Source organism: Phoxinus phoxinus, assembly GCF_949152265.1.
Source record: "Phoxinus phoxinus genome assembly, chromosome: 10".
NCBI classification, from domain to species: Eukaryota; Metazoa; Chordata; class Actinopteri; order Cypriniformes; family Leuciscidae; genus Phoxinus; species Phoxinus phoxinus.
In genome coordinates this window covers 33,300,214-33,311,040 of record NC_136885.1, presented here as the reverse complement: position 1 = coordinate 33,311,040, position 10,827 = coordinate 33,300,214, and the positions used below count along the sequence as shown (strand labels likewise).

General features: G+C 40.7%; 2 protein-coding genes across 3 annotated transcripts in view; one reads left to right on the top strand and one right to left on the bottom strand.

Annotated features, from left to right (window-relative positions):
• myom3 (myomesin 3) overlaps positions 1 to 10,827 on the top strand; it is a 70,884-nt gene that overhangs the window by 10,713 nt on the left and 49,344 nt on the right. For both annotated transcript variants that reach the window (XM_079627066.1, XM_079627067.1), the window contains exons 4-7: positions 4,885 to 5,038; positions 5,971 to 6,128; positions 6,440 to 6,529; positions 10,491 to 10,579. In XM_079627066.1, coding sequence (XP_079483192.1) covers positions 4,885 to 5,038; positions 5,971 to 6,128; positions 6,440 to 6,529; positions 10,491 to 10,579 — 491 coding nt within the window. The remainder of the gene's footprint in view (positions 1 to 4,884; positions 5,039 to 5,970; positions 6,129 to 6,439; positions 6,530 to 10,490; positions 10,580 to 10,827) is intronic.
• LOC307005674 (uncharacterized protein) lies at positions 8,062 to 10,387 on the bottom strand (the record flags this gene model as incomplete). The annotated part of the gene is made up of 3 exons (XM_079626045.1): positions 9,495 to 10,387; positions 8,560 to 9,440; positions 8,062 to 8,271 (listed from the first exon to the last, which is right to left on the bottom strand). The coding sequence occupies exons 1-3, from the start codon at positions 9,649 to 9,651 to the stop codon at positions 8,062 to 8,064; spliced, it is 1,248 nt and encodes a 415-aa protein (XP_079482171.1). The 5' UTR covers positions 9,652 to 10,387.

The following is a 10,827-nucleotide window of genomic DNA, read 5'->3' as shown; positions in this document are numbered from 1 at the left end:
TGTCCGTCCGTCTATCAATCTATCTACAGTAGCTATATATCTGTCTTATCTATCTACAGTGTCTGTCTGTCTGTCTGTCTGTCTGTCTGTCTGTCTGTCTGTCTGTCTGTCTGTCTGTCTGTAGTACTGGTCATGTTCCTGACATGTTTTGTGAGATTCATTTGTGTTAAACGAACTAAAGCACCTCTCACATTTTTTCTTTGACACTTCTGTTTTTCTCATCCTTTCTGCGCTGTCGCTTTCCCGCCGCTTAGCATGATGGGACAGGCACATCCCCTATATTCACCTCTCACACTTAACAGGTTTACCTGCAATTCACAGCGCGCCGGCAGCCGCTTTAGTTTTCAGGCTGGTAATCCTGTTCCGAGGGAGACATTAACACCGTCACGCCTCTTCCGCCGGAGGGTTACGGCTCGAGGACGAGTCTGGGAAAAAAGGTTCGAGTTATAGGATAAAAAGGTCGCTTCAGTAAATCAAGCTTCAAATGCAGGATGGATGATTCGAGGATGAGTGATAAAGCCCGTCAGGACTGGATCTGGCCTCACATGGTTCGGATGAAGGTCAGGCAGGAGAGTCACTGTAGTTTTGTGTTTTAAGTGAAGGTGAGGTGAGAGAGAAGAGCAAGATCGAGATCAAGTGGATAGATGTGTTCATCTCATAATCTCTGCTGTATTTGTTGCTCATATGAAGTAGTGTCACGCTCTATGGCTTTTTCTCTCTGCTGTATCTCATATTCACACACACACACGGCAGCTAAATACGGTTGTCAGTCCTCGTGTGAGTGTTTAATCCTGTTCCCGCTGTTTGGCAGCACGACACCAGACGGGTTCAGCTGTTGGCCTCTGTTTTTATTATTTACACCGCAACATTGCAATGTTTTCTGATATGTAAAACTCTCTGGATGAGACTGAAAGTCAGTTCAGACTGATGCTCTCAGCACTGAGATAAAGGAAGAACATGGATCTAATCAAAGTGAATCCTTTATCACCTTGTCAGAAGGATGAAAGTCCCAATCTTCACGTCAGGTCACGGCTCTGGGACCAATGCGTCTGATGTTGCTCCAGTACAGACAGAAAACAAGTCTGGAAAAGCGGCTAGTCTGACTTAAATGAACAGATGCTATCAACACATCCGGTGATTGAACTAGAACTGAAGCTTGTCTATAAATAAACAATAAAAAAATAGATAATAAAAAAAATAGATACTATATAGCCAACATATATGAATGATATAAAAATGTATATAAATATAAAAATGTATAATATATATATATATATTTATATATATATATATATATATATATATATATAAATGAATATATATATGTATATATATATATATTATACATTTTTATATTTATATATGCATGCATAATTTTCAGACAATATAATTAATTTATCTTGTTTTCTCTTTTTTTATATTTATTATTGCATTGCATTACATTTATGTCTTTTAATATTAATTTCAGACAATTATTTGATCTTTTGTTTTATCTTATTTTTGTTGTGATCTCGACATAGCAAAAGTCACACCAAATCAAATGGAAAAAGTAATGCATAATCTCTAAATTACCAACATTTACAGTATTAACTATCATCCTAAAGTTGTACTTTTTTCTAATATTTCTAGCTTTAATTCTTTTCTCTTTTTTTTCAGTTTTAGTAATTTTAGTACTTCAATCTATTTTTATTTCAGTTATAGTTGCCAAGGCAAAATATCTCTTTTTATTTTACATTTTTAAGTTTTTATTGGATTATTATATTTGATTTAAGCTTTGTTTTAATTATTTAAAATTATTTCTAATAGTTTTAGTTTTAGTTTTGGTTAACAGTAACAACACTGATGATATACAGAGGGGTTCAGAAGTCAGGGACCTCAACTAAAAATGCATTTTTTTCATAATTTAATACCTTTTTTTTAATCAAAATAACAGTTTCTGTGCATCTCTCGAGCTTTAATGCCAGCAGTAACTGAACAAAACCTGTTTCTCCTGAATCCAAAAGCATCTTGAGCTTTAATGGAAGAAGGAACATGATCATCTGAACAGTCACATGATCAATGACACTCAATGACATTAGTCACAAAATAATGCACTGAATATTTGAGTAGAAAATCAAAAAACCTTCATTTTATTTCCATGTTTAATTAGGATTACGTAATGATCTGCTGAATAGAAAAGAGCAAAAATGAGAGGGAATGTCGTCTGGGGCTCTCCATCTGAATCTGGATTAATCCTTTTCACATTCATGTGTAAATAAGTTGGACCATTATGGCGTTTTTCACATCAGAAACGTCTTTCTTTCAGACGTATAGTCTTTTAGACTCTCTCTACATAAGTGCATTCATTTGAGTCAGTCATCAGTCTGGCGGCGCTGCACTAAACCGCTCCAAAGCAGAACCGCAAAGTGTCAAAGCGAAGAATGGCAACTTCTAATTGCACTGAGACATTTTAAATCACCTGATATCGACCCTGAGGATAACTGGCATTTTTATTTGTCTCATCTGCCATCTGGATTCATAGCATGATGCTCGGCCAGTGTTTCTGCTGACCTCCTCTAAAGCGCTGACATGACAGCCAGTTAAATGTCATGAGCATCGTGCACCTCTTCAAATGAGTTCTGACTTCAGTGAAAGTTCACGCCGGTCAAATCATCCTTAGTTGCTTTCAAACCTTTCAGAAAAAGTTTTAATACTGCTTTTGACAAAACGGTTTAAAATGATGTTCACTCCAGGGTTATTATAGTTAACTCAAATCATAAAATAGTCCTACATTTCCATTACTTGAAATAAATAATTGAAATAAAATCAAATAAAAAAACTTAAATGTAAGAATTTTCATGTAGCCTATTCAATTTTTTATTTTGCAATGTGTTAACAGCTTTCTACGAAGCTTAAAGGATAATTCCGGTATTTAACACCTTGAGTCTATATTGTAGTTTGTTTTGGATGAACAAGAGTAGTGGACAAAATTTTTTTGACAATGGTTCCTCTCTCGAGTTTTTGACTATAATAGAATTGGCCATGGATCCATTTAACATTGGAGTCAATGGGCATGTCCGAAAATGTCATTAAAACAGCCAATAATGTTCGTTTACAAAACTGTTAAACTCACCGAGTGGTTAGTGGTGTTCGTTGATGATTATAAACAATATATCGTCGCAATATATGATTCCAATCCGTTTATTTTGCTATAGTGGAACTATTTTTTCAGACACTTCACAACCGTGTAACTTCCACTCAATATTTGAATCTGAAGCGTTAGCACACTCCCGACCACTTGATGGCGATAACCGATGTTTATGTCTCGCGGGACACTCGCGGTCACAGTCGAGTTCAACTTCATATTGCACTGGTCAGTGGTCACGTCTTTCAATATTTTCAAGGTTTTGTTTGTTTATTTCGCTTACTCTCCCGGAGCACAGTTGCTCTGCTCGCTAGCCTTATGAGAAACGGAAGCGAGCAAAAAGACTACATCGACCAAATGTAAACAGCCCCCTTTCCGTTTCCGTCAGCGCATTTATATTAACGAGCACTCAGTCCTTCAACAGAATTCAATGGGATTTTACAAAATGACGAATAAAACACGACAGAAACTGTATTTCGCAACACTTTTTGTTTCTGGAACATCAACGAACACCACTAACCACTCGGTGAGTTTAACAGTTTTGTAAACTAACATTATTGGCTGTTTTAATGACATTTTCGGACATGCCCATTGACTCCAATGTTAAATGGGTCCATGGCCAATTCTATTATAGTCAAAAACTCGAGAGAGGAACCATTGTCAAAAAAATGTTGTCCACTACTCTTGTTCATTCAAAACAAACTACAATATAGACTCAAGGTGTTAAATACCGGAATTATCCTTTAAAGAACGAGACCTTCCCTGATTTCGTAGTCTATGAAGTGTTGAGTGATTTTTATGTAAAAAATGATAAGACTGTGACATTTATGCGCTCTCGTTCTCTCCTCTCTTCTGTTCTATGACCCATGAAACGAATGCTTATACAATATTTAGGATGATGCCACAAGAGCCATTCTGTACTGTAATGTCAATGTGTCTTGCCATTAATTCAAACTATAGTCTCACCTAGCAATATCTATATAGTCTATATCTCTACTACACTTTATAATCCAACTATCATGAGTGTAATTTTAATGACCTCATCTGTGGACGACATGATGCCGGTGAATCTCAGATCTGCTGCAAACATCCACATCGCTTTGATCAGATGCTTTCTGAACGGCTGTTTTCTCACCGCTGTCATTTGTGTTGTGTGTTTATTTTGTTATTGAGAGGAAAGCGTGCAGCACATATTTACATATTCATATCGTGGCAGCGTGGACGGCGTCGGGATGTCCTGAACAGTATATCGCTGTAAAGCAGGTTTAGACTTTTTACTTCTAAGCAAAGGCTGAAAAATAACTTCATCGTATATCAGGGCCTTGAATCACGTTCAGTCTCTTGTACATTACGTGATCGCGAGCACGAGCAGTGAGACGCTGGCTGCAGTTCTCTTAACGGCCACCGGTGTCGCTAATAACAAGGGTTTCTGAATTCTACACATCATACATAGACAATTTAAACCTAAAATCGATTTCAGCTAGTTGGCTAGCTATTTAGTTTAACTTTTTTTAAACTAAACTAACTAAAATAACTAAAAATAAAACTGAAATAAAACATTTTAAAAATATATATATAGAGACGATAGGCTATATAAACAAACAACACAATTATTTTACAAATTCAAATGAAAGCAGAGAATAGAGAAAAACTGATTCTAAATATAAAAAAACAATGATGTTATAACTAGTTCACTCCACTCATATCAGTGGATTCATAAGCGTCATGCAAATAAAAAAATGTCTGACCTTTGACCTCAGGGAGGCCCTGAGAGAGACCATGTCCAGCGACGAGCTGCGTGAGAGAGACCAGTGGACTCTGTTCGGCAACGAGGCTGAGAAACTGGAGATCGGGGTGATCAGAAACCAGCATGTTGTCCGTGAGCGTGTGGATCGATTCGCGCTGCGGCGGGAGGTGAGTGATCCACACACACACCAAACACTACAGCCTACTGAGAGAAGAGTGTTAAAATACAACACCTCTCAACACACCTGCATTCTGTCACTGCTTAGTTCGAAAGAAAAAGTGTATCCCAATAAATGATCTGTCTATCGCTTTCTCTCTCTATCTTTCTCTCTGTCTATCGCTTTCTCTCTCTATCTTTCTCTCTGTCTATCACTCTATCTATCATTCTCTCTGTCTATCGCTCTATTACAGCTATATAGTTGCCAAAGCAAAATTTATATTTTTAACCTGATTTATTACAATAACTAAGACTAAAACTGAAATAAAAATTAATAAAAAATATATTTAGACATATTTAAAAAACAAAAAATAAAATATTATTTAAATTATTAAATTATAAAAATAATAATAAAAAAACTGAAAATAGAAACAGACTGAAATGTAACCGGGTTAATGCTTTTTTTGAAAAAGCATTTAAAAATATTTAAAAAAAAAAATTTATATTAATCAAAATAAAATAGACAACAACTGAAATAAAATTAAACATTAAAAACTTTTTATTTTTTATTTCAGCTAGTTGCCAAGGCAAAAATGTAGCTTGATGTACAAGAATATCTAAAAAATTAAAAAACAGAAAATAGAAAGCTTTGTGTGAGAAAATGTAAACCGTAAATCTGAAAAGTGAATAAAATCTATATAAAAAATAAAAATAAAGCTACTAAAAAACAATGACAAAAACACAGCAAATGTATTAAAACTTTAAATAAAATTAAAATATTTAGAAAAAAGAAAAACTAATTCAAAATATTAATAAAAACTATAATAATATTTCAGTGATACTAAAATAATGCTGATGTTGTTTTAAATGTAAGTGTAAACATCAAAAATCAATGTAACTTTTTATGCTTTGGAATATCTTGATTCCTCATTTTCGCACACAGGCCGAGAGAAAAGCTTCAGTGCACATGAAGTTCATTGAGGATCTGAGCATGAAGGCTCCAGACTTCCCCGTCCCGCTGCGATCGCACACGGTGTGGGCCGGCATGGATGTCAAACTCTCCTGTACGGTTCAGGGCTGCCCGATTCCCAGCATCACATGGTGAGAGTCTCAACAAGCCTGTGTCTGGACAACAAAAGAGCCTAAATCTCCAAAGGATCTCATGAAAATGTGTCTCTATAGCACGCAATGTTTTTATCGTGCAATTTATATGCGAAAATTAGTTTTTACGTGCATATGATACGCATTTTTCACATGCATATTATACGCACTTCATTGCGTGTAATACACACACCACTAATCCTAACCAAACGTATAATACACACTACACTGAACCTACCCTAACCAACCCATGCGTATCCTATGCACGTACAAAACTAATTTCGTCATATTAGTGTGAATCTCGTCGACAGGTATAAGGATGACGTTCCTCTCCGAGGATCCCTGCCCTGGAACTACAAGCTGATGCAGAAGTTCGGCCTCAACGTGTTGGAGATCAGAAGGTGAACTTCAAAACCTCAATATTACATTGACTTCAATCAAACCAGCTGTTATTTTAGTATCATTATTATTCTAGTTTTTATGGGAACACTTTACAGGTGAAACTCGAAAAATTTGAATACCGTGCAAAAGTTCATTTATTTCAGAAATTCAACTTAAAAGGTGAAACTAATATATTATATAGACTCATTACATGCAAAGTGAGATATTTCAAGACTTTATTTGATATAATTTTGATGATTATGGCTTACAGCTTATGAAAACCTTTATAATAACCGAAAAAATTATAATTTTGAATTTAGAAAGCTTTAAGCCATAATCATCAAAATTATTACAAATAAAGGCTTGAAATATCTCACTTTGCATGTAATGAGTCTATATAATATATTAGTTTCACCTTTTAAGTTGAATTTCTGAAATAAATGAACTTTTGCACGGTATTCAAATTTTTCGAGTTTCACCTGTGTGTATAATATGGTCTCATTTGTTTATGCATTAACTAAAGTGAAATAACAAGGATCAATATGTTTACTGCATTTATTAACCTTTCTTAATGTTAGTTATAAAAAATGTTCATGTTTATGTTCACATGCATTAACTAATGTTTACAGGTACAACTTTTAATCTTAAAAATGTATTAGTAAATGCTGAGAATAATTAATTTACAAAGATTAATAAATGCTGAAGAAGTGTTGTTAATTGTCTGTTAACTAATGAAACCTTATAGTAAAGTGTTACAGTTTTTATTAATATTTTGAACACATTTTTATTTTTAGATTTTCCATTTTTATAGTTGAAATTTTTGTGTAATTTTAGTGTTTTTGTCACTGTAGTTTTTTTTTTTGCGCTGTCAAATCAATTAATCGCGATTAATCACATCTACATAAAAGTATGTATATATACACACACACATGCACATATATTATATTTGCGAACTTTTATGTTAGATGCGATTAATCGATTTGACAGTGCTAGTTTTTGTGTCTATATCGTTTTTTTTGTCATTTTTATTTCAGTCATAGTTAAAACTTTAAGTTAAACTAAACGAAAACTAAAAATCTGAAATAAAATGCGTACGCTTTTTTAAGTCCATACATTATTTTCAGATTTGATAGGTTACAGCTTTTGTTATGTTGAAATCGCAACAAAAATTCGATAAAATAAGAGAGAGAAAAAAACAGTTATATTATTGTCATGATTAGTGTTCCCTGTCTTGTCTATTAGTTTTCCCAGGTGTCTCTTATTTTCCCACGCCCCCTTGTTATCCTGTTTAGCTCGTTTGTCTCTGATTATTTAAGACCTGTGTTTCTGTCCTGTCCTTGTGAGTTCTTGTTTAATGTTTAACGTTGATGTTGGTTGTTCTCGTTCCCGAGTCCCGTTATCCTGTTTTCTAGTGTGTTAATAAAACGTGTGCTGCATCTGGATCCTGCCTCTTCTCTGCTTCAGCCGCACCGGCGTTACAGAAGAACTCAACGCAACGTGATCCAGCAGCCATGCCTTCCTGGAATCCAGACGTGCAGATTCTCCGTCTCCATCAGGAGAATCGCTCCATAGAGGAGTACGTCGCGGAGTTCATGAGACTGGCGCCTCTCGCGCAAATGAGCACCCAGTGCTTGAAGATATTCTTCCACGGGGGATTATCAGACCCACTTCGGTCACAGATGCCCGGACCTGATCCTTCCGTGACTCTGATCCAGTATGTCGAGTGGGCTCTTTCTATGAGCGGTTCGTCGTCCGCAGTGGGCTTAGCGGAGGAGGTACGGGTGCTTCACGTGGGCTACATTCAACCGGTGCTTCTCACGTGCTCGGCCAAGCCTACGCCGCGGGAGGTTCCCACCGAGTCCGCGCTGCACGTCAGCCCAGCCGAACCCGCGCTGCACGTCAGCCCAGCCGAACCCGCGCTGCACGTCAACCCAGCCGAGACCGCGCTCGACGGACCAGAGCTTTACGTCAGTCTCGACGAACCCAGTGAGCCGACTGAGTCAAGTGCATCCTGTGAGTCTACTGAGTCAAGTGCATCCCGTGAGTCTACTGAGTCAAGTGCATCCCGTGAGTCTACGGAGTCAAGTGCATCCCGTGAGTCTACGGAGTCAAGTGCATCCCGTGAGTCTACTGAGTCAAGTGCATCCCGTGAGTCTACTGAGTCAAGTGCATCCCGTGAGTCTACTGAGTCAAGTGCATCCCGTGAGTCTACTGAGTCAAGTGCATCCCGTGAGTCTACTGAGTCAAGTGCATCCCGTGAGTCTACTGAGTCAAGTGCATCCTGTGAGTCTACTGAGTCAAGTGCATCCTGTGAGTCTACTGAGTCAAGTGCATCCTGTGAGTCTACTGAGTCAAGTGCATCCTGTGAGTCTACTGAGTCAAGTGCATCCTGTGAGTCTACTGAGTCAAGTGCATCCTGTGAGTCTACTGAGTCAAGTGCATCCTGTGAGTCTACTGAGTCAAGTGCATCCTGTGAGTCTACTGAGTCAAGTGCATCCTGTGAGTCTACTGAGTCAAGTGCATCCTGTGAGTCTACTGAGTCAAGTGCATCCTGTGAGTCTACTGAGTCAAGTGCATCCTGTGAGTCTACTGAGTCAAGTGCATCCTGTGAGTCTACTGAGTCTACTGCATCCTGTAATGAATCAAGCCCAGTGAAGCGCCGTCGCAGAAGGAGGAGGAGGACTCGTTGGGCTCGCCAGGCTCCGGAGGGCGTTCCCAGGCGCCTCGCCCTGCCGGCCCCGCCTCTGCGCCTCGCCCTGCCGGCCCCGCCTCTGCGCCTCGCCCTGCCGGCCCCGCCTCTGCGCCTCGCCCTGCCGGCCCCGCCTCTGCGCCTCGCCCTGCCGGCCCCGCCTCTGCGCCTCGCCCTGCCGGCCCCGCCTCTGCGCCTCGCCCTGCCGGCCCCGCCTCTGCGCCTCGCCCTGCCGGCCCCGCCTCTGCGCCTCGCCCTGCCGGCCCCGCCTCTGCGCCTCGCCCTGCCGGCCCCACCTCTGCGTCTTGCCTTACCTGCGCATCTCGGGCTTCGGGAGCCTTTTCCGGTGGCGGTTCCCAGCCTGGAGGTCTTGGATTTCCCCAAGTATTTTTTGGGGGGGGGCAGGAGGTGCCCTGTGAGGGCCATGAAGGATGCTTCGCCCTGGAGGGCCATGAAGGATGCTTCGCCCTGGCCGCCGTCACGTCATGCTCCGCCCTGGCCGCCGTCACGTCATGCTCCGCCCTGGCCGCCGTCACGTCTTGCTCCGCCCTGGCCGCCGTCACGTCTTGCTCCGCCCTGGCCGCCGTCACGTCTTGCTCCGCCCTGGCCGCCGTCACGTCATGCTCCGCCCTGGCCGCCGTCACGTCTTGCTCCGCCCTGGCCGCCGTCACGTCATGCTCCGCCCTGGCCGCCGTCACGTCATGCTCCGCCCTGGCCGCCGTCACGTCATGCTCCGCCCTGGCCGCCGTCACGTCATGCTCCGCCCTGGCCGCCGTCACGTCATGCTCCGCCCTGGTCTCCCACGCTCCATGGCCCAGGCCCGCCTTGCCTGTGTCCTGGTCCCGTTCCCCTGCACGGGCCTGGCCCTCCGTCCCTCCCCCAGGATCGCTTTCGCTCTGCCCCCCGCCTGGTTCGTGTTTGGAGCGTCTGGAAGCCGCTCCTTTGTGGGGGGGCTATGTCATGATTAGTGTTCCCTGTCTTGTCTATTAGTTTTCCCAGGTGTCTCTTATTTTCCCACGCCCCCTTGTTATCCTGTTTAGCTCGTTTGTCTCTGATTATTTAAGACCTGTGTTTCTGTCCTGTCCTTGTGAGTTCTTGTTTAATGTTTAACGTTGATGTTGGTTGTTCTCGTTCCCGAGTCCCGTTATCCTGTTTTCTAGTGTGTTAATAAAACGTGTGCTGCATCTGGATCCTGCCTCTTCTCTGCTTCAGCCGCACCGGCGTTACAATTATAAGATACACATTTTTATATTATTTTAAGAAAAAATACATTTAGTTTTCTTTCTTTTCAGATGTTCTGCTGAAGACGCCGCAGAATATAAGGTCGTAGTGAAAAGTTCCCTGGGAGAGGCGACGTCCTGCGCCAGACTGCTAGTGAACTGTGAGTTTATTGTGTTGCTGCTTGACTTGTTCAAGGTCTACAAAACTGCCATTTAATTGATTAGTGCTAAAAAAACAATTTTCCCAAACTTTCCCGAAACTATTACCATTGCTAGCAGACAATACATATTTATGAGTGCAGTCATTAGTGTTATATTAGGTGCACAGTGATCTCTGGTCATTCTCAAGAGCTGTCTAAGCTGTTGAAATCTTATTGACTGCATTAATGCGAGACACGGCAGGCAAAAA